The 23,800-nt window shown below is 33.9% G+C and overlaps 2 protein-coding genes and 2 pseudogenes across 4 annotated transcripts; all 4 read right to left on the bottom strand.

Moving 5' to 3' along the window:
- Window positions 1-2,855: 2,855 nt before the first annotated feature.
- On the bottom strand, window positions 2,856-4,919 carry LOC111802023 (cytochrome P450 71B19). Of its 2 annotated transcripts, none has more exons than XM_023686282.2 (2): window positions 3,825-4,919; window positions 2,856-3,631 (listed from the first exon to the last, which is right to left on the bottom strand). In XM_023686282.2, the coding sequence occupies exons 1-2, from the start codon at window positions 4,722-4,724 to the stop codon at window positions 3,014-3,016; spliced, it is 1,518 nt and encodes a 505-aa protein (XP_023542050.2). In that variant the 5' UTR covers window positions 4,725-4,919; the 3' UTR covers window positions 2,856-3,013. The 2 variants fall into 2 exon arrangements, with proteins under 2 accessions (XP_023542050.2, XP_023542051.2); XM_023686283.2 differs by having other exon boundaries at window positions 3,966-4,918.
- A 1,785-nt stretch (window positions 4,920-6,704) lies between these two features.
- LOC111802069 (cytochrome P450 71B20-like) lies at window positions 6,705-8,982 on the bottom strand (annotated as a pseudogene). Its single transcript, XR_015422387.1, has 2 exons — window positions 7,959-8,982; window positions 6,705-7,508 (listed from the first exon to the last, which is right to left on the bottom strand). The product of XR_015422387.1 is annotated as a cytochrome P450 71B20-like (transcript).
- Window positions 8,983-14,208: 5,226 nt separating this feature from the next.
- On the bottom strand, window positions 14,209-19,071 carry LOC111802067 (cytochrome P450 71B10 pseudogene; annotated as a pseudogene).
- A 1,852-nt stretch (window positions 19,072-20,923) lies between these two features.
- LOC111802065 (cytochrome P450 71B34-like) lies at window positions 20,924-23,140 on the bottom strand. Its single transcript, XM_023686316.2, has 2 exons — window positions 22,224-23,140; window positions 20,924-21,827 (listed from the first exon to the last, which is right to left on the bottom strand). The coding sequence occupies exons 1-2, from the start codon at window positions 23,121-23,123 to the stop codon at window positions 21,210-21,212; spliced, it is 1,518 nt and encodes a 505-aa protein (XP_023542084.2). The 5' UTR covers window positions 23,124-23,140; the 3' UTR covers window positions 20,924-21,209.
- Window positions 23,141-23,800: the final 660 nt, after the last annotated feature.

The following is a 23,800-nucleotide window of genomic DNA, read 5'->3' as shown; positions in this document are numbered from 1 at the left end:
AGCTGAAGAGAATACAGAAGCCACAGAAGCCACAGAAGCCACTACAAATATTGAAGGTGTCACAAGAAAAAATCCTCAGAGACAGAAAAGGTTACCAGGTCATTTGTCTGACTTTGTTGTTGACATTAATCAATTTTCTGTTCTGTCTTGTTTTTTTATGGGAGATACAAGTGAAAATGAGCCAAAGTTATACAGTGAAGCTAAAGGAATTTCAGAATGGGAAAATGCAATGCTGGAAGAAATTTCAGCACTAAAAAAGAATGACACCTGAGAACTTGTACCAAAGCCTCATGATGCCGACTTAATTACTTGTAAGTGGGTTTACAAGGTGAAGAAAAAAGCTGATGGTAGAATTGATAGACACAAAGCTCGTCTTGTTGCTCGTGGGTTTTCTCAGCAATATGGTCGAGATTATGACGAGACCTTCAGTCCGGTCGCAAGGATGGTAACATTACGGACAATCATCTCTTTAGGTGCTAGTAAAGGCTGGAAATTATGGCAGCTTGATGTGAAAAATGCTTTCCTTTACGGAGAGTTGGATCGTGATATCTTTATGGAGCAGCCGCAAGGATTTACCTCTAAGGAATATCCTAATTATGTGTGCAGACTTAAGAAGGCATTGTACGGACTCAAACAAGCTCCTCGTGCTTGGTTTGGTAAGATTGCTCAATATCTTAATTTTTGTGGTTATAAGTCTTCATGTGCTGATCCAAGCTTATTTGTTAAGAAAACAATAATTGGATGCACTCTACTTTTACTTTATGTTGATGACATGATTATTACTGGTGATGATATTGTTGAAATTAGTAATCTCCAAGATGCCTTGTCTATCCGTTTTGAAATGAAAAGATTAGGTGAAGCTGATTGTTTTCTAGGTTTGGAAATTAAAAGATGTGAGGATGGTTATTTTCTCTCTCAAAAAGGATATGCATCAAGTTTATTGGAGCGGTTTCATATGGAGAATTCAAGAGAAAAGACTACTCCTATGGAACCAAATCTCAAATTAGCTAAGAGTCAAGGAAAGTCATTAGTAGATGCTACATTCTTTCGTCAACTTGTTGGTAGTTTATTCTATTTGACCATCACAAGGCCAGATATTGCCTTTTCAGTAGGAGTTGTGTCCCAATTTATGGACCAACCACATGAGACTCATTTAGTTGCAGCAAAAAGGATTCTTTGTTATATCAAGGGCACTCTAAATTATGGATTAATGTATGAGAAATCAAAGTCATTTTTATTGAGTGGTTTTGTGGATGCTGATTGGGCTGGTGACGTGAATGACAGACGCTCCACAACAGGTTTTTGTTTTACAGCAGGCTCTGCTGCAATTTCATGGTGTAGTAAGAAGCAAAGCACAGTTGCTTTGTCAAGTTATGAAGCAGAATATGTAGCTGCTACAATGGCTACTCAAGAATGTTTGTGGCTCAGGAGGCTTATTCAAGAAATGGTAACTACTCTCGATCAGCCAATTCAAATTAATTGTGATAATGAGAGTGCAATCAAACTTGCTGGAAATCCGGTATTTCATGCTCGTTCGAAACATATTGAAACTCATTATCATTTTGTTCGAGAGAAAGTGTTATCGCAGGATGTTGAATTGCAGAAAATACACACTAATGAGCAAGTTGCAGACATATTTACTAACGCACTTGCCAAACTGAAGTTTGAAGTTTTTCGTAAGGCGCTCGGAGTTATTGAGAAATAAGCTTGCACTAAGGGAGGCTGTCAGAATTTAGTGCTAACTTATTTCTAGTTTGAATTAGTTATGGAATATATGATATTCGTAATCTTACAGAATATATTAGTTAGGAAATATATCTTAGATATCGTAATAAGTTGAATTTGAATAGTAGTATATTTTATTTTATTATCAGGATTTAGTTAGTTTATATTTTCTTGGTAGATATTATTTAGTATCTTGTATCCTATTTAAAGGTTGTGAATATCAATGAAGATTGAACATTCGATCCCAATTCTTTTTCTAATTCTTAAATCTGTATTCTTTCGTTGAGTAATAATATTTTCATATCTATGCACACTTTTGAGTGGTAGATATTGCATCATCAGGGGGTTTGGAGGGATAAATCCTTGTCATCTTTGTCCACTACGACGATTCCTTATTCTTACTCTTGTGTTAGTCGAGTCAATAGGTCATTGGAAAAGAATCGGTGTTCCACGCAACAGAGACGTAAGACGGTTGGTAAGCTCTTTATTCACAAAAATAGGAAAACCATCAATATCTTTTCAAAAAAATATATACTCCAACAGGTAAACGTTATACTCCAACATCGTGAAGAAATTAATTACCTTCATGTAGGATTTGTTCAAGTTGCTATCAAACCCTTATTTAGACTAGGTCACTGTATCATTGTCCTTATCTCCCTTATAAATAAGAGATATGAAGACTTCTCAAACGTTCAATTCCAATTTAGACAATGGACCAATATATTTCTATTGTTATCCAAAATTTATCATATCTCTCAATGACCCACATATTTATATTCTCTCAAGTTGGATCTACTCTCAAATGAGTGAATATTAAAGAAATTTCTTCTATTGTTATATTTAGAACTAATTATAAGTTAATGAACACTAATATCTCTCCAAAAGTACTAAGATCCACACCTAAAGGATCTACTATACTCAACCATGTGCACGTGAATCTCACACGCCTTCAACCGCGAGCAGCTTCAAATTTCCAAATCTTTTATGTCATTCCCTTTATGTCCCAAGCTCGATTCTCTTTCTAGGGTCTTTTATCTCCTCACGATTCCTTCTTCAAAGTAATGGATCATCAATAACGTGCAGGTTTTCCTCTCCTTTTTTCTTATTTATTTATTTCATTAACATTACTCTTATTTATTTCTTTACCTTTTGTTATGCATATCAATCTTCAAATATTGGTGTTACACTTATGCTTTTCACATCATCTATTTTGTTGGTAACAAAAGAGTTCAAGTATTTTATATAATACATATAAAATACCCATTATTACTCTAAGCCATAAAACTGCTCATGGATGGTATAAAATTGGTACAAGCTTGAGAGGCAACTTTTTGTAGATGGTGAGACTCAAACCCGAACTCTCTTCCATGTCCAAGTCCTCCTCTTTCATCCCATTCGGTAGCTTCCAATCAAAATGGTACAAAAGATTCGCTAAAGCCAACTCCACAGTTTTCATTCCCATATTTAACCCCGGGCATATCCTCCGACCAGCCCCAAATGGTAAGAACTCAAAATGTTGTCCTTTGTAATCAATCGAGCTCTCCGCAAATCTCTCTGGAAGGAACTCTTCTGGATCTGTCCAGCATGTGGGGTCTCGTCCAATTGCCCAAATGTTTACTTGAACCATCGTTTTCGGGTAAAAGTCATAGTCTTCAATTTTGAAATGAGAAATGGTTTCTCTTGGAAGGAGAAGAGGTGCTGGTGGATGTAGTCTTAGTGTCTCTTTTACTATCATTTTCAAATATGGAAGCTCTTCGACGTCTCTCTCTCTTACCTTTCCTTTGTTGCCCACATAGTTTCTTATTTCTTCTTGAGCTTTCTTCATCAATTTTGAGTTTTTTGCGAGTTCTGCCATTGCCCAGACTATTGTAATTGAACCAGTGTCTAATCCTGCCACAAATATGTTCTGTTGATGTACATCATACCATAGAAAAAGTTAGAAGGCTCTAAGATAAAGGAGAAGCATGAAGGATAGAGATGAAGCCAAAAGGGGTCAATACTTGCACAAAAATTTAGTTAACCACAAGATTGAAAGTTTAGAAAATAAACTAAAATTTAAGCTTAAAAACCATTAAAGTTTAAGAATAGAAGTTACTTACAAAAAGAATGGCTTTGATGTTTTCATGGTTAATGACAATCGTGCAAGGATCAACTTGCTTTTTACTAATAGCCAAAAGCACATCAATGATATCATCTTGCTCAGGCTTAGGCCTCTCCGGACAAAGGTGTTCATTAATTACCTCTTGAAACAGAGCATTTATCTCATTAAAAACTTTTTCAAGTCTAGCTTTTCGACCACTAAACCAATCAAATATCTCTCCCACGAAAGGAACTGGAAAAAACTCAGAAGCACTATAGCTTCCCATGAGGAGCTCAACTTCACTTATAAGCTCATGAAATCCATTCCCTTCAAATGGCTTCCCAAATGCAATTCTAAAAATAACACTAGTAGTGAGAGCAATGGACTTTTCACTAAGATCAACCGTAGCTCCACAAGAAGCTGATTGTAAAATTGATTCAATAAGCAAACCAACTTCTTGTTCTCTAATGGGTTCGTAAGATAACACCCTCTTCATACTGAAAAACTCAAGCATACAAATTTTGCGCATCTCTCGCCAGTAATCACTGTAGGGTGAAAAACCAAGGTCAAGAAAATTGTAAGTGAATTTTTTCATGGCATGGGTTTGTGGTCTGTTGCAACTTTGAAGATCGTGAGTTTTCAAGAGGGCATGAGCAGTCTCAGCCGATGATATGATGATGGTTTCTATACGGCCTAGGTTGAGGCTCATAATGGGACCGTAAAGCTGAGAGAGGCGCCATAGGGATTTGTGTGGGAGCTTGCCAAGTTGATGCAAGTTTCCAATGATTGGAAGCTTCGGTGGGCTTGGGGGAAAATTACGCTTTCTTCTATTTGCCGCTACTTTCCATTTTAGGATGATGAAAAGTGAAGAGAGGAAGAGGAGGAGGGGAAGCCGGAGAGAGAAATGAAGGATAGACATTAGAATTTAGAAAGAACTCAAGAACAAAGAGGAAAAAGATCACGAATAAAAAACTGGTGATTCTTCTTTGGATTAAATAGACATAAAACAAAACGTCATATATATAAAGGAAAATAATGAAATGTTTTCAAATTTTTAGTGGTTGTCTTTAAAAATGGTAGATTAAAAAATTATTTAAAAAGAAAAAATGATGGTCCACATAAATACAACTTTTCTTGATATTATTCTTACCGTACCAAACAAATGATATTAAAAAATGGCGGTCCACTCCATGAAAGCAAAAACTTGTCATCCTCTAACCGTGGAAAACAAAAATTGAAACACAAGTTATTAGCGTGATAGATTTGAATACTAATCTTCTAACAGATAATCTATATTTTAACCAATGAAATCAAATTTAGAAGTTATGATTAAATCTGATTTGATTGAATTTGATCTTATCTAATGGTGTCTTAGAATTTCAATTAAAGATAGAGATTGAGACAATGATATAAGCGTCGATAGAACATTAAAGAATGAAAATCAACTTCAAAGATTTTTGTTTCGATGCATTAGAGGTGGAAAATGACCCATACGTTCCGGTCCTTTGGTGGCATCCAATAAGATCAAATATCAATTTCGAAAAGCTTAGATAATAAAATTTATTTACTTTAGAAAATTAGAAATATAAAGGTAAAAAATAATCTATTAAATTCTATTGAAAAGATAAACAAAGCTTAATTTTCAAGAGATTTTTTTTTAATTTTTTTTTAATTTTTTAAATTGGGTAAACTTAATTGCAATTATTGATGGGTTATCTTTTTTCTTTGAAGTGTACATCATTCTTTACTGCAACCCTTTTTCTTTTTTTTTTTTTCTTTTTTTTTTCTTTTTTCTTTAATTCAACCAACACATTCCTAAAATTTCTATATATATATATATGTAGACTAATATATATTTTTGTTTCTAATATTTTGAGTTTTTTCTTGATGAATTTTTTCTCTTTTTAATATTTCATCAATTTAGTAAATATTATAATAATATAAGTTTATAATCAACAAATATTTGTTTAATAGTTTATAATAATAGAAAGAGGTTAAAATATCTTTTTGAAATTTATTTTTTGAATTTTATTTTATTTTTGTTTCAATTAAAAAAATTGATGCAACTACCTAGATTTTAACTGATCCAAAATTGACCCAAAATTGCTACCGTTTTCATAATATAATCTCTTATGCGAAAATAATTATTTAAAAAAATATTCATAAAACAATATGATAGGCTTCCATATTTAAAAAATGTCTTTAAAATAACATAAATGAAATATTAAATAAAACAAATTAAAATTGAAATACCGCTATCTTATGCATAGTCTCTACTTGCGATGTCGTCGTCAGAGTACAAGGGTGTCTTGCCTTTACCTCAAAAATAGGAGTAGTCCACGACTTGAGTATTTTAAAAAAATATTTAGTGACCCTACTATTTTGGTTAGAGGATGCAAACACATGTAACTCATGATTAGAGACATATCGTTAAAACCATTGTAGAGGTGGTTTCCAGTATTGACAAAATTGGATGTGAAGTACTTCCCTACACACGACCCATATGTGCGAGCATTAGTCCACCAAGTGGTTTGCAACCCCCTTGGCCCATCATAGTGAGGCTAGTTGTTCGTAGTCGGACATCCGGAGGTCAGCAAACTCTTGAATATCATGAAGGCATCATCATAGTATACGCATCTGTACTCATTATCATAATTGGGGAAGTAACCCGATGGACATGAACACGCAATATGCATGAGGTCCCTATAGTTTTCATCTTAAATTATTCTTATGACACAACCCTATATATCATTCACATATTGTTCTAGGTAACATGCATTAGCCTTCATACATTCATCATCATTACTCTCATTTAGGGTAGTGTCTCAGAAAACTCTTCATCATAATGCAGCATGTCATCTCGTACATACACATCATCTTAATATGAAATATCATCATATTGAATCATAATACATCATCGTCATCATGTCATCATATCATAATATAACATCACATCATACTAGCTCACATCATCCTCATCATAGTATATAAGCATAAATGACAAATGCAAGGGCCACTCGCCACGTGTTGTCATACATAAGACAAGTCTTATACTTTACAATTAGAGGACACCAGCTCAAACTTAATACTCATGGATGGTACAACATCGGTGCAAGTTCAAAGGCAACTTTTTGTGGATGGTGAGACTCAAACCCGATTTCTCTTCCATGTCCAAGTCCTCCTCCTTCATCCCTTCTGGCAACTTCCAATCAAAATGATACAAAAGATTTTCTAAAGCCAAATCCACAGTTTTCACCCCATATTCAACCCTGAGCATATCCTCCGACCACCCCCAAACGGTAAGAACTCAAAATGTAGTCCTTTGTAATCAATGGAGCTCTCTGCAAATCTCTTAGGAAGAAACTCTTCTGGGTCTTTCCACCATGCGGGGTCTCGCCCAATTGCCTAAACGTTCACTTGAACAGTCGTTTTTGGGTAAAACTCAGCCTTCAATTTTGAAATTGGAAATAGTTTCTCTTGGAACAAGATGAGGTGCGGGTGGATGTAGTCTTAGTGCCTATTTCACTATCCTTTTCAAATATGAAAGCTCTTCTATGTCTCTCTCTGTTACCTTTCCTTTGTTTCCCACATGATTTCTAATTTCTTCTTGAGCTTTCTTCATCAATGTTGGGTTCTTGGCCAGTTATGTCATTGCCCATACTAATGTAATTGAACTTGTCTCTATTCCTGCTAAAAATAGGTTCTATTGATGTACATCATACAATAAAAAAATGTTAGAGACGGTGAGATAACAACGCATGAACTGAGAATGTTTGCTTAAGCCACGACACCTAAATGGTGTGAAAGTTATCTATTTATAATCAAATAAATGAAAAGGATACGTAAAAAGTAATAAATGAAAATAACAATAAATGAAAGACACGTAGGGTAAGATGTAATAGAAGTTAAATATCTAGATATTTGTGATCAAATATGATATATATGATAAACTATAATTAAGTACTAAATATCCTTATGTTATGTTGTGTTGATGCACATCATACAATAAAAATGTTAGAAGGCTGTGAGATATCTGAGAATGCATGAAGGATAGAACCATAGCAAAAAAGGCTCAATATTGATAAACAACTTGTTAACCACGAGATTGAAAGTTTAGAAACTAAACTAAAAATTAGAGATAGAAGTTGCTTACCAAAAGAATAGCTTTGATGTTTTCACGGATAATGACAACGGTGCAAGATTTAACTTGCTTTTTACTCATAGCCAAAAGCACATCAATGATATCATCTTATTTTGGCTTAGGCCTCGTCGAAGATGCTCATCAATCACTTCTTGAAACAGATCATTCATCTCATTAAAACCCTCTGAAGTCTAGCTTCTCGGCCACTAAACCAATCAATTACCTTCCCCACAAAAGGAATTGGAAAAAACTCAAAAGCACTATAGCTTCCCAATAGGGCCCAGCTTCACTCACAAGCTCATGAAAGCCATCCCCTTTAAACGGCTTCCCAAATGCAATTCTAAAAATAACACCAGTAGTGAAAGCAATGCACTGATCAACAACGGCTCCACAAAAAGCTGATTGTGAAATTGATTCAATAAGCAAACCAACTTCTTGCTCTCTAATGGGTTCGTAAGATAGCACCCTTTTTATACTGAAAAGCTCAAGTATACAAATTTAGCGAATCTCTCTCTAGTAATTGCTGGAAGGTGTAAATGCAATGTCAAGAAAATTGTAAGTGAGTTTTTGGATAGCATGCGTTTGTGGTCTGTTGCAACTTTGAAAATCGTGGGTTTTCAAGAGGGCACGAGCTGTCTGGGTAAATGATTTGGTGATGGTTCCTATATAGCCTACGCTGAGGCTCATAATGGAACCGTAAAGCTGAGAGAGGCGCCATAGGGATTTGTGTGGGAGCTTGCCAAGTTGGTATAAGTTTCCAATGATTGAAAGCTTCGGTGGGCTTAGGGGGAAAATTACGCTTTGCTTTCTTCTATTTGCTGCGGATTTCCATTTTAGGATGATGAAAAGTGAAGAGAGGAAGAGGATGAGGGGAAGCCACGGAGGGAAAGGAATGAAAGACATCAGAATTTAGAAAGAGTTCAAGAACAAGAGGAAAAAGTTCACAATAAAAAATGTTGATTCTTCTTTAGATTAAATGGACATAAAATAAAACGTCCTACGTTATTTGAAGAAAATAATGAAATGTTTTTAAATTTTTAGTGTTGCCTCTAAGAACGGTAGACTAAAAAATTATTTAAAAATAAAATATGATGGTCCACAAAAATACAAAGTTTCTTGATATTATTCTTCTAGTATCACATAAATGATACTAAAAATTGGTGGTCCACTCCATGAAAGTAATAAGGTGTCATCAAGTGGAAAACAAAAATTGAAACACGGCTTAGTATGATAGATTTGAATACTAGTCTTCTAGTAGATAATCTATATTTGTCTGAATGATATCACGTCTAAAAGTTATGATTAGATCTAATTTGATTGGGTCTGATCTTATCCAACCGTATCTTAGAATTTCAATTACAAATAGAAATAGAACAATAAAGGACGAAAATCAACTTCAAACATTTTTGTCTTGATGCATTTGATGTGGAAAGTGGCCCATACCCTAGGGTCCCTCCCGTGACATCCCATAAGATCAAATATCAATTATTTTTTTAAAAACTTAGATTTTTTAATTTTGAAAATAAAAAATAAAAAATAAAAAATAATCTATTAAATTCTTTTTAAAACATAAACAAAATCTAATTTTCAAAATTTAGATATCAGAGATTTTTTTTGAAAAAAAAAATTGGGTAAACTTAATTGCAATTATTTGATTGGAATTGATCAACTTGAATTCATTTCGAATTCAGATACCCAAATGTTTAAATTTGATGTCAATCGTGTGAATGAAATAAATTCTCAATGACCCGTGAGCCGCTTTTATCTCTAAATTTCTTTGCGTTAACATTGAGTACTACAATACAGTACTACAATTATATGATAAAGTTTTAATAACATAATGTAAGAATGTTAAAATACCGTCTCCAAAATCTATGTTCTGGTTCACTTAATTACCACAGTTAATCACTCAATTTTATATAAATAAAATAGAAGCTAGCGTAAGTATTAACCGTTAAATATATTAATGAAACTTTAACATTTTTATTAAAAAAATATCAACAGAAAATGTCATTTTTTTAATTAAAAAAAGCTAAAATTTCTTTTTTTTTTTTTCTTTTTTTTTTTTATTATTTATAAATCTCTCTCCTTTCAAATACATTTTTTAACGTATTTGAAAGCAGAGAGATTTATAAATAAAAATAATAAAAAATAAAAAAAATAGCGTTTTTTTTTAATTATATTTTTTTTAATATTAACCTTGAATTTGTGATCAATAATTTAATATGACAAGTCACAAAAACATTTATCCTATAATACATTTTTTTTTTTTAATTATGTCAAATTTATGATTATTATTTGATTTTAAGCATTATGTTACATATAAAAACACTTATTATTTGTCTAGACCAAAGCCATAGAACTTCACTTAACTCATGGACGGTATGAAATTGGTACAAGTTTTAGAGGCAACTTTTTGTAGATGGTGAGACTCAAACCCGAAGTCTCTTCCATGTCCGAAGTCCTCCTTCTTCATCCCTTCCAGCAACTTCCAATTAAAATGGTACAAAAGATTCGCTAAAGGGAGCTCCACCGTCTTCACCCCCAAATTCATCTCTGGGAAAATCCTCCGACCATTCCCGAACGGCAAGAACTCAAAGTGTTGTCCTTTGTAATCAATTGATCTCTCTTCAAATCTCTCTCGAACGAATTCTTCTGGGTCTTTCTAGTATGTGGGGTCTCGTCCAATTACCCAAACGTTCATTTGAACCATTGATTTTGGGTAAAGATCGTAGCCTTAATTTTGAAATGGGAAATGACTTCTCTTGGAATAAGAAGAGGTGCGGGTGGATGTAGTCTCAATGTCTCTTTTACTATCATTTTCAAATATGGAAGTTGTTCTATGTCTTTCTCGGTTACCTTTCGTTTGTTTCCCACATAGTTTTTGAACTTCTTGAGCTTTCTTCATCAATTTTAGGTTCTTTACAAGTTCTGTCATTGCCCAAACTAGTGTAATTGAACCCGTGTCTAATCCTGCCAAAAATATATTTTGTTCATGTACAATATATTGATATATTAGCTATGAGATTGAAAGGTTTGAAACTAAACTAATAATTTAGCTAAAAAATCATTAAAGCTTACCAAAAGAATGGCTTTGATGCTTTCTTGGGTAATGACAACCGTGCAAGATTCAAGTTGCTTTTTATTAATAGCTAAAAGCACATCAATGATATCATCTTGCTCTGGTTGAGGCCTTTAAGGACGAAGATGTTCATCTATCACATCTTGAAACAAGGCATTGATCTCGTTAAAAACCCTTTTAAGTCTAGCTTCTCGTCCACTGAACCAATAAATGACCTTCCCTACAAAAGGAATAGCAAAAAGCTCATAAGCACTATAGCTTCCCATCGGGGCCTTAGCTTCACTCACGAGCTCATGAAATTTATCCCCTCTAAACCGCATTCCAAAATAACACCAGCATGAGAGAAATGAACTTCTCAATTAGATCAATAACTCCATAAGAAGCAGATTTCGAAATTGATCCAATCAGCAACCAACTTCTTACTCTCTAATGGGTTCATAAGATAACACCCTTTTCATACTGAAAATCTCAAGTATACAAATTTTTCGTATCTCTCGCTTGTAATCATCATAAGGCGAAAACACACTATCAAGAAAATTGTAAGTGAATTTTTTGACTACTTGAGTTTGTGGTCTACTGCAGCTTTGAAGATCGTGGGTTTTCATGAGATCACGAGCTGTCTCGACAAAGGATAGATAGTGGTTTCTACACTGCCAAGGCTGAGGCTGATAATGGGACCGTATGAGAGAGGTGCCATAGGGATCTATGTGGGAGCTCGCCAAGTTGGTGCAAGTTTCTATGATTGGAAGCTTTGGTGGGCTTGGGGGAAATTACCCTCCTTTCTATTTACAGGTACTTTCTCTTTGAGGATGATGAAAAGTAAAGAGAAAAAGAAGATGAGGGGAAGCCATGGAGGTAAATCAATGAAAGAGATTGGAATTTAGAAAGAGTTTTAAGAACAAGAGGAAAAAGATTAGGAATAAAAAAATGTCATTCTTCAATATGTTTCAATTCTCATTTTCGTATGTTATTTGAATGAAAACAATTAAATGTTTTCAAAATTTTTTTAGTGGTGTCGTAGATGAAAAGTTTATTTAAAAAGAAAATATTATAGTCTATAGAAGTCCACTATTTCTTGATATTATTATTACCTTACCATAAAGAAGGATACAAAAAAAAAAAAACGACAGTCCGCTCCATACAAGCAACAAGCTATCACTATAGAAAATAAAAATGAAACACTACTTGCATCAAAATTTAATTTTTCTTTTATTTGTGTGGACAGATTTGTTTAGCCTTCACGTAGATTTTTATAAACCTAGTTAATCGGGTCTAGTCTGATTCAATCGCACTCCAAAATTTTGATTGCTCAATAGTTCACATGAAGAATTCTCTCCAAAAGAATGATACAAGCTGTAATAGATCAGACCAGTAAACAAATATCATCTTCAAAGATTTTTGTCTTGATGCATTCATTTGTAAAGTGCTCGATCTCTTCTTATTCTTTCATTTTATGTTATATGTTCTTTCATTTTCACGCATTGCATGGCATGCTTAAATTACTCCCGCTCTTTCGATGCCTCAAAATTTAGGGTATGTCACATCAAAATTTAATGAAGTGTAAGAGGTAGCAGACAATACTGCCTCCTAGTCTCTAAATACTACTTTTTCAGGATTTTTTTTATGGTCCTAATTTTATTGAACCATTTTTTCATAAAATTACTTCTAAAATACTTTTGTTTATGTATGTTTGGTATGACTTGGTTTGTCTATATTCTCGATTGTCTTGTCATTTTAAATTTAATTATTTAAATGTTTAAATTTAATGTCAATTTGTGTTGATGAAAATAAATTGTCGATGACTCATTAACACAAGCTAGCTAAGCTAACACAAAAATAACGTTCTTTGTGTTAGTGTAGTGTAAAATTATTTAATGCAGTACTATAGTTGTTTGGGTAAGTTTTAATAATTTAGTATAAGGACGTGAGAATATCATCCACAAAATTTATAATCTAGATTAGTTAATTACTACAAATGTAATCACTAAAGAAAAAAATGAAAAAAGAAAAGAAAATAGAACAAATATTAAATGTTAAGTAAATTAATAGTAAATTTATTTTTTAACGTATTTGGAAACGTCAACGGCCGTAAGGAGAAAGAAATGGGGCAGGTGGAACAGTCAACAACCGTACTCTTGCTCGCGATAGAAGATTTCGAGAGGGAGAAAATAGAACCGACCATCAACTCAGGGTTCCACATTTGATTTGAGGGGGTTTGGATGGATAAATTCTTCTCATCTTTGTCCACTACACGATTCCTTCTTCTTACTCTTGCGTTAGCCGAGTCGACAGGTCATTAGTAAAGGATCGGTGTTCCACGTAACAAGAGACGTAAAACGGTTGGTAAGCTCCCTATTCACAGAAAAAGGAAAACCATCAATATCTTTTGGAAAAACATTATACTCCAACAAATAAACGTTATACTCTAACATCGTGAAGAAATTAATTACCTTCAAGTACAACTTGTTAAAGTTGCTATCAAACCCTTATTTAGACTAGGTCAGGATATCCTTGTCCTTATCCCCTTTGCAGATAAGGCACTAAGACTTGCAGATAAGGCACTAAGACTTCTCAAACTTCTGGCTAGGAATGGTTCAATCCAATTTGGAAAATAGACCAACATATTTCAATTGTTATCCAAAGTTTACCCTATCTCTCAATAACCCACATATTTATCTTCTCTCAAGTTGGATCTACACTCTAACCTGAATATCAAAGCAGACATTTCTATCGTTGTTATATTTAGAATTTATTATAGGTTGGTGAACACCAATATTTCTCCAAAAGCACTAAGCTCCACACCTAAATGATCTACTATGCTCAACCATGTGAACGTGAATCTCACACGCCTTCAACCTCGAGCAGCTTTAAAATTTTCAAATCCTTTATGTCATTCCCTTTATGTCCCAAGCTCGATTCTCCTTCTACGGTCTTTGATCTCCTCGTGATTCCTTCTTCAAAGTAATGGATCGCTGACAACGTGCACGTTTTCCTCTCCTTTTTCTTATTTCTTTATTTCCTTACCTTTTCTTATATATATATATCAATATTCAAATATTGGTGTTACACGTATGCTTTTCACATCATCTATTTTGTTGGTAACAAAGAGTTCAAGAATTACATAGAATTACATATATTACGTATAAAAATACCCATTATTACTCTAAGCCATAAAACTACTCATGGATGGTATAAAATTCGTACAAGTTTTAGAGGCAACTTTTTGTAGATGTGAGACTCAAACCCGAATTCTCTTCGATGTCCAAGTCTTCCTCTTTTATCCCATTTGGCAGCATCCAATCAAAATGGTACAAAAGATTTGCTAAAGCCAACTCCACCGTATTCACCCCCATATTCAACACTGGGCATATCCTCCGACCAACTACGAATGACAAGAACTCAAAATGTTGTCCTTTGTAATCAATCGAGCTCTCTTCAAATCACTCTGGAAGGAACTCTTCTAAGTCTTTCCAGCATGTAGGGTCTCGTCCAATTGCCCAAACGTTCACTTGAACCATCGTTTTTGGGTAAAAATTATAGTCTTCAATTTTGAAATGAAAAATGGTTTCTCTCTGAAGAAGAAGAGGTGCTGGTGGATGTAGTCTCAGTGTCTCTTTCACTATCATTTTCAAATATGGAAGCTCTTCTACGTCTCTCTATTACCTTTCGTTTGTTTCCCTCCTAATTTTTTATTTCTTCTTGAACTTTCATCATCAATTTTGAGTTTTTTTTGCGAGTTCTGCCATTGCCTAGACTATTATAATTGAATCAGTGTCTAATCCTGCCACAAATATGTCTAGTTGATGCACATCATACAACAGAAAAATGTTGGAAGAAAGTAGGAAGGATAGAGATAAATCAAAAAAGGGTCCATACCTGCACAAAAAGTTAGTTAACCCGGAGATTCAAAGTTTAGAAATTAAACTAAATATTTAGGAATATTACAAAAAGAATGGCTTTGATGTTTTCATGGGTAATGACAACCGTGCAAGGTTCAACATGCTTTTTACTAATAGCCAAAAACACATCAATGATATCATCTTGATCTAGCTTAGGCCTCCCAGGACAAAGATGTTCATCACTCACCTCTTGAAATAGAGTATTCATCTCGTTAAAGACCCTTTCAAGTCTGGTTTCTCGACCATTAAACCAATCAAATACATCTCCCACAAAAGGAACTGGAAAAAACTCAAAAGCATTATAGCTTCCTAACAAGGCCTCAACTTCACTTATAAGCTCATGAAATTCATCCCCTTCAAACCGCTTTCCAAATGCAATTCTAAATATAACACCAGCAGTGAGAGCAATGGACTTCTCATGAAGATCAACAACATCTCCACAAGAAGTTGATTGTGAAATTGATTCAACAAGTAAACCAACTTCTTGCTCTCTAATGGGTTCGTAAGATAACACCCTCTTCATATTGAAAACCTCAAGCATACAAAATTTGCGTATCTCTCGCCAGTAATCGTTGTAATGTGAAAACGCAATGTCAAGGAAATTGTAAGAGAATTTTTTGATAGCATGTGTTTGTGCTCTGTTGAAGCTTTGAAGATCATGGGTTTTCAAGAGGGCACGAACAGTCTCGGCAGATGATATGATGATGGTTTCTATACGCTCTAGACTAAGGCTCATAATGGGACCGTAAAGTCAAGTGAGGCGCCTTAGGGATTTGTGTGGGAACTTCCCAAGTTGATGCAAGTTTCTAATGATTGAAAGCTTCCGTGGGCTTGAGGCAAAATTACGCTTTGTTCTATGTTCTATTTGCCGCTAATTCCCATTTTAGGATGATGAAAAGTGAAGAGAGGATGATGATGAGAGTTGAAGAACAAGAGGAAAAAGATTAGGAATAGAAATGGTGATTCTTCTTTCGATTAAACAAACATAAAACAAAACGTCATATATTATTTGAAGAAAATAATGAAATATTTTTAAATTTTTAGTGGTATCTTAAAAAAACGTAGATTAAAAAATTATTTAAAAAGAAAATATGATGGTCCATAGAAATACAAAGTTTTTTATATTATTATTATAGTGCCAAACAAATGATACTAAAAAAATAGCTGTGCACTCAATAAAAGCAATAAGCGGTCATCCTCTCACCGTGGAAAAAAAAATTGAATATTAATTTTCTAATAGATAATTTATATTTTAACTAATAAAATCAAGTTTTGAAGTTACGATTAGATTTCAAATGATACTGTAATATAACATTACAATGAAGAACGATGATCAACTTCAACTATTTTTATCCGAGGCATTAAATGTGGAAAGTGGCCCATACCTTCCTATTCCCTTGTGACATCCAATAAGATCACATATCACCAAGAAAAACTATTATAAATTTAGTGGGATACTTTTTTTCAAAAACTTATATTTTTTAATTCATTTACTTTTGAAATTAGCATTAAAAAAATGTATTAAATTCTTTTTAAAAGATGAACATAAGTAATTTTCAGACTTTAGTATCAATCACAACTTTTTAGGGAGAAAATTTTAAAAAATTGGGATAAAGTTAATTGCAATTATTTGATTTGAATTTATTCTTATCTTGTTTTAGGATCCATTCTAATTTGAATTTGATTTCAAATTCAGCTACACAAATACTTAAATATGATCCATGGTATAAATGAAAATAAATTATAGAGGATCCATTATCATTTTCATCTTTAAATTTGTTTTTTTTTTTTCAATATTATCAAGAATAATACTTGAATTTGACATTTATTTATGATTTTGTGTTTGTTTTAAACTGGACTTCTAGTTAGCAATGAAAAATGTAATGTTAGACTTTTAAGATTTAAAAAGTAACATAAAAAGAATTGTGAAAAGTCAGCTACCTAAGCTAACACAATAACTTTTTTGTTATTGTATTAGTTTAGTGTAGAATTATTGTCAAATTTGAGTGGTATGAAATAGGTACAAGTTTGAGAGGCAGTTTTTGTAGATGGTGAGGCTCAAACCTGATGTCTCTTCCATGTCCAAGTCCTCCTCCTTCATCCCCTCCAATTAAAATGGTACGAAAGATTTGTCAAAGTCAACTCCACCGTCCTCAACCCCAAATTAAATTCTAGGCAAATCTTATGAACGGCAAGAATTCAAAGTGTTGTTCTTTGTAATCAAGCGAGTTCTCTTCAAATCTTCCTGGAAGGAACTCTTATGGGTCTTTCCAGCACATGGAGTCTCGTCCAATTGCCCAAACGTTCACTTGAACCATTGTTTTTGGGTAAACATCGTAGCCTTTTATTTTGAAGTAGGAAATGATTTCTCTTGGAGACGGGTGGATGTAGTCTTAATGTCTCTTTTACTATCATTTTCAAATACGGAAGTTGTTCTATGTTTTTCTCTTTACCTTTGGTCTATTTCCCACATTGTTTCTGATTCTTTCTTGAGCTTTCTTCATCAATTTTGGGTTTTTTTTATGAGATCTACCATTGCCCAAAACTAGTGTAATTGAACCCATGTCTAATCCGGTCAAAAATATATTATGTTGATGTATAATATACAAAAGAAAGGGTGACTATTATAAGTCAGTGGCACAGTGAAGAAGGAAGGATAGAGACAAAGCCAAAAAAGGCTCACTATCTACTCAAAAACTTATTAACCACACGATTTTATTGATACATTAGCTGGAGATTGAAAGTTTTGAAAGTAAACTAGTTTAGCGTGAATAGAAGTTGCTTACCAAAACAATGGTTTTGATGCTTTCTTAGGTAATGACAACGGTGTAAGATTCAGCTTGCTTTTTACTCATAACTAAAAGCACACAATGATATCATCTTGCTCTGGCTTAGATCTCTCTAGACAAAGATGTTCATCAATTGCCTCTTGAAACAGAGCATTGATCTCATTAAAAACCCTCTCATGTCTATCTTCTCGACCACTGAACCAATCAATTATCTTCCCCACAAAAGGAATAGGAAAAAACTCAGAAGCACTATAGCTTCCCAAGAGGGCCTTAGCTTTACTTACATGCTCATGAAATCCACCCTTTTAAATTGCTTCCCAAGTGCAATTCTTTCAACAAGATCAACAACAACTCCACAAAAAGCTGATTATAAAATTGATTCAATAAGCAAACCAATTTCTTGCTCTCAAATGGATTCTTAAGATAACACTTTTTTCATATTGAAAATTTCAATCATACAAATTTTGCATATCTCTTGCCAGTAATAACGGTAAGGTGAAAACGCAACGTCAAGAAAATTGTAAGTGAGTTTTTTTTATAGAATGAGTTTGTGGTTTGTTGCAGCTTTGAAGATAGTGGGTTTTCAAGAGGGCACGATCCGTCTCACACGCCTTCAACTTTGAGCAGCTTCAAATTTTCCAATTCTTTTATGTCATTCCCTTTATGTCCCAAGCTCGTTTCTCCTTCTATGGTCTTTTATCTCATCACGATTTCTTCTTCAAAGTAATGGATTGCCAACAGCCTACATGTTTTCCTCTCCTTTTTTCATATTTATTTAATTCATTAGTCATTACTCTTATTTATTTCCTTACCATTTTCTTATATATACCTTCCACATCGTTTCTTATTTCTTCTTAAGTTTTCTTCATCAATTTTGAGTTTTTTTGGACTACCATTGCCCAGATTAATGTAATTGAGCTAGTGTCTAATCCTGCCACAAATATGTTCGGTTAATGGAAATCATACCATAAAAAAAGTTAGCTTTAAGATAAAGGAGAAGACATGAAAGATAGAGATAAAAGCAAAAAAGGATAGAGATAAAATTTAAGCTTAAAAACCATTAAAATTTCGGAATAGAAGTCGCTTACAAAAAGAATGGCTTTGATGTTTTCATGGGTAATGACAATCATGCAAGGTTGAACTTGCTTTTTACTAATAGCCAAAAGCACATCAATGATATCATCTTGCTCTTGCTTAGGCCTCTTGGGACAAAAGTGTGCATCAATCACCTCTTGAAACAGAGCATTTACCTCATTAAAAACCCTCTCAAGTCTAGTTTCTCGACCACTAAACCGATCAAATACCTCTCCCACAAAAGGAACAGGAAAAAACTCAGAAGCACTATAGCTTCCCATTAGAGCCTAGAGCCTCAACTTCACTTATAAGCTCATGAAATCCATCCCCTTTTGGACGGCTTCCCAAATGCAATTCTAAAAATAACACTAGTAGTTAGAGCAATGGACTTCTCACTAAGATCAACATCTCCACAAGAAGCTGATTGTGAAATTGATTCAATAAGTAAACCAACTTCTTGCTCCCTCTTTATATTGAAAAACTCAAGCATACAAATTTTGCGCATCTCTGGCCAGTAATCACTTTAGGGTGAAAACCCAATGTCAAGGAATTGTAAGAGAATTTTTTGATAGCATGTATTTGTGGTCTATTGCAGCTTTGAAAACCGTGAGTTTTCAAGAGGGCATGAGCAGTCTCAACAGATGATATGATGATGGTTTCTATACGACCTAAGTTAAGGCTCATAATGGGACCATAAAGACGAGAGAGGCGCCATAGGAATTTGTGTGGGAGCTTCCTAAGTTGATGCAAGTTTCCAATGATTGGAAGCTTCGTGGGCTTGGGGGAAAATTACGCTTTCTTCTATTTGGAGCTGCTTTCCATTTTAGGATGATGAAAAGTGAAGAGAGGAAGAGAATAGGGGGAAGCCATGGAGGGAAATGAAGGAACGACATTGAAATTTAGAAAGAGTTCGAGAGGAAAAAGATTAGAAATAAAAAACAGTGGATTAAATAGACATAAAACAAAAGTCCTATATTATTTGAAGGAAAATAATGAAATATTTTCAAATTTTGAGTGGATTTCTTTAAGGATGGTAGATTAAAAAATTATTTTAAAAAAATGATGGTCCATTGATATGATTCTTATAGCACCAACAAATGATATTAAAGAATTGGTCCACCCTCTCGCAGTGGAAAACAAAAAAGTGGAAAACAAAAATTGAAACACTGCTTGAGCATGATAGATTTGAATATTAGATTTTGAATGATACAAGCTGCAATAGAAAATAATAATAAAGAAGAAAATCAATTTCAAGGATTTTTGTCTCGATGCATTAGATGTGGAAAGTGGCCCATACCTTCGGACCCCTTTGGTGACCTCCAATAAGATCAAATATCAATTTTTTAATTTATTTACTTTTGAAAATGAGAAGTAAAAATGTAAAAGGATAATCTATTAAATTCTTTTTAAAAGATAAACAAACCCTAATTTTCAAAAATCACAACTTTTTAGGGAGAAATTTTTTAAAAAATTAAGGTAAAGTTAATTGCAATTATTATATCCCAATGGATGCTAATATATACTTTTGTTTCTAATAATTTGAGTTTTTTGAAATACCACTATCCTATCCATAGTCTCTACTTATAATGTCGTCGTTAGCGTATAAGGGTTCCTTGTATTTATCTAAAAAATAGAAATAGCTCACGACTTGAGTATTTTAAAAAATACTCACTAAGTGGCCCTACTATTTAAGTTAGGGAATACAAACACATGCAACTCATGATTAGGGACATATGGTTAAAACTATTAGAGAAGTGGTCTCTAGTCCGGACAAAATTGGATGTGTAGTACTTTCCTACACACGACCTATATATGCGAGCATTAGTCCACCAAGTGGTTTGTACCACCTAGGCCCATCATAGTGAGGCTAGTTATTCGTAGTCGGATGTCCGGAGGTTAGCAAACTCTTGAATATCATGAAGGCATGATGATTATCATCATCATAGTGTACGTGTTTGTACTCATTATCATAATTGGGGAAGTAACTCAATGTATATGAACACACAATATGCATGAGATTTCTATACTTTTCATCTTAAATTATTCTTATGACACAACCCTATACATCATTCACCTATTATTCTAGGTTACATGCATGCATTAGCCTTCATACATTCATCATCATTACTCTCATGTAAGGTTGTGTCTCAGAAAACTCTTCATCATAATGCACCATGTCATCTCGTACATATACATCATCTTAATATGAAATATCATCCTATTGGGTCATATCATCATCATACATCATCGTCATCATGTCATCATATCATAATATAACATCGCATCATACTAGCTCACATCATCATCATCATGGTATATAAGCATAAATGACACATGCAAGGGCCACTGGCCACGTGTCTACATACATAAGGCAAGTCTTATACTTTACAACTAGAGGACTCCACTTCAAACTTAATACTCATGGATGGTATAACATCGGTACTAGTTCGAGAGGCAACTTTTTGTGGACGGTGAGACTCAAACCTGATTTCTCTTCCATGTCCAAGTCCTCCTCCTTCATCCCCTCCGGCAACTTCCAATCAAAATGGTACAAAAGATTTGCTAAAGCCAAATCCACAATTTTCACCCCCATATTCAACCCCGGGCATATCCTCCGACCACCCCCAAACGGCAAGAGCTCAAAATGTAGTCCTTTGTAATCAATGGAGCTCTCTGCAAATCTCTCAGGAAGAAATTCTTCCGGTTCTTTCCAACATGTGGGGTCTCGCCCAATTGCCCAAACGTTCACTTGAACAGTCGTTTTTGGGTAAAAATCGTAGCCTTCCATTTTGAAATCGGAAATGGTTTCTCTTGGAACAAGAAGAGGTGCCGGTGGATGTAGTCTTAGTGTCTCTTTCACTATCATTTTCATATATGGAAGCTCTTCTATGTCTCTCTCTGTGACCTTTCCTCTGTTTCCCACGTGATTTCGGATTTCTTCTTGAGCTTTCTTCATCAATGTTGGGTTCTTGGCCAGTTCTGCCATTGCCCATACTAATGTAATTGAACTTGTCTCTATTCCTGCTAAAAATAGGTTCTGTTGATGCACATCATTCAATGAGAAAAACGTTAACTTAGGTGGTGAGACAAGGGAGAATGCATGAACTGAGAATGTTTGCTTAAGCCACCCCAAGTAAATGGTGTGAAAGTTATCTATTTATAATCAAATAAATTACAAGGATATGGAAAGGGTAATAAATGGAAATAACAATAAATGAAAGACACATATGGTAAGGTGTAATAGAAACACTCATATGCTTAAGCCACCCCAACAAATTGTGTTGATGTTCTCTGAAGGATAGAGACATAACAAAAAAAAAAAAGCTCAATATTGCTTAAAAAAAACCTAGTTATCCACGACATTGAAAGTTTAGAAACTAAATTAAAAATTTAGTGTAAAAACCATTAAATAATAGAGATAGAAGTTGCTTACCAAAAGAATAGCTTTGATGTTTTGGTGGGTAATGACAACGGTGCAAGATTCAACTTGCTTTTTACTGATAGCCAAAAGCACATCAATGATATCATCTTGTTTTGGCTTAGGCCTCATAGGATGAAGATGTTCATCAATCACTTCTTGAAACAGAACATTCATCTCATTAAAAACCCTCTCAAGTCTAGCTTCTCGGCCACTAAACCAATCAATTACCTTCCCCACAAAAGGAATTGGAAAAAACTCAAAAGCACTATAGCTTCCCAATAGGGCCTCAGCTTCACTCACAAGCTCATGAAATCCATCCCCTTTAAACGGCTTCCCAAATGCAATTCTAAAAATAACACCAGTAGTGAAAGCAGTGCACTTCTCAGTAAGATCAACAACGACTCCACAAGAAGCTGATTGTGAAATTGATTCAATAAGTAAACCAACTTCTTGCTCTCTAATGGGTTCGTAAGATAACACCCTTTTTATACTAAAAAGCTCATGTATACAAATTTTGCGTATCTCTCTCCAGTAATCGCTGTAAGGTGTAAATGCAATGTCAAGAAAATTGTAAGTGAGTTTTTTGATAGCATGCGTTTGTGGTCTGTTGCAACTTTGAAAATCGTGGGTTTTCAAGAGGGCACGAGCTGTCTGGGCAGATGATATAGTGATGGTTTCTATACGGCCTACGCTAAAGCTCATAATGGGACCGTAAAGCTGAGAGAGGCGCCATAAGGATTTGTGTGGGAGCTTGCCAAGTTGATGCAAGTTTCCAATGATTGGAAGCTTCGGTGGGCTTGGGGGAAAATTAAGTTTTCTTCTCTTTGTTGTGGCTTTCCATTTTAGGATGATGAAAAGTGTAGAGAGGAAGAGGATGAGGGGAAGCCACGGAGGGAATGGAAGGAAAGACATCAGAATTTAGAAAGAGTTCAAGAACGAGAGGAAAAAAAAACACAATAAAAAATGGTGATTCTTCTTTGGATTAAATAGACATAAAATAAAACGTTCTATGTTATTTGAAGAAAATAATGAAATATTTTTAAATTCTTAGTGGTTGCCTTTAAAAATAGGGTAAAAAATTATTTAAAAATAAAATATAATGGTCCACAAAAATACAACCTTTCTTAATATTATTTTTATAGTACCAAATAAATGATACTAAAAATATGGTGGTCCACTACATGAAAGCAATAACGCCGAAAAACAAAAATTGAAACACTACTCATTAGCATGATTGATTTGAATACTAGTCTTCTAATAGATAATTTATATTTTACGAATGATATCATGTTCAGAAGTTATGATTAGATCTAATTTCATTGGGTCTAGTCTTATCCAACCGCGTCTTAGAATTTCAATTAAAGATGAAAATTGAGGCAATAATAATAGCAATAAAACAATAAAAGAAGAAAATCAACTTCAAAAATTGTTGGATGTGGAAAGTGGCCCATACCTTAGGTTCCTTGGTGACATCCAATAAGATCAAATATCAATTTTTTTTTTAAAAGCTTAGAGTTTTTAATTTATTTACATTTAAAAAGGTAAAAAATAATTTATTAAATTCTTTTTAAAAGATAAACAAAATCTAA

The sequence above is a fragment of the Cucurbita pepo genome, chromosome 9, assembly GCF_057944985.1.
Source record: "Cucurbita pepo subsp. pepo isolate OVF chromosome 9, ASM5794498v1, whole genome shotgun sequence".
Lineage (NCBI taxonomy): Eukaryota > Viridiplantae > Streptophyta > Magnoliopsida > Cucurbitales > Cucurbitaceae > Cucurbita > Cucurbita pepo.
This window is presented reverse-complemented; position numbering and strand designations above follow the sequence as displayed.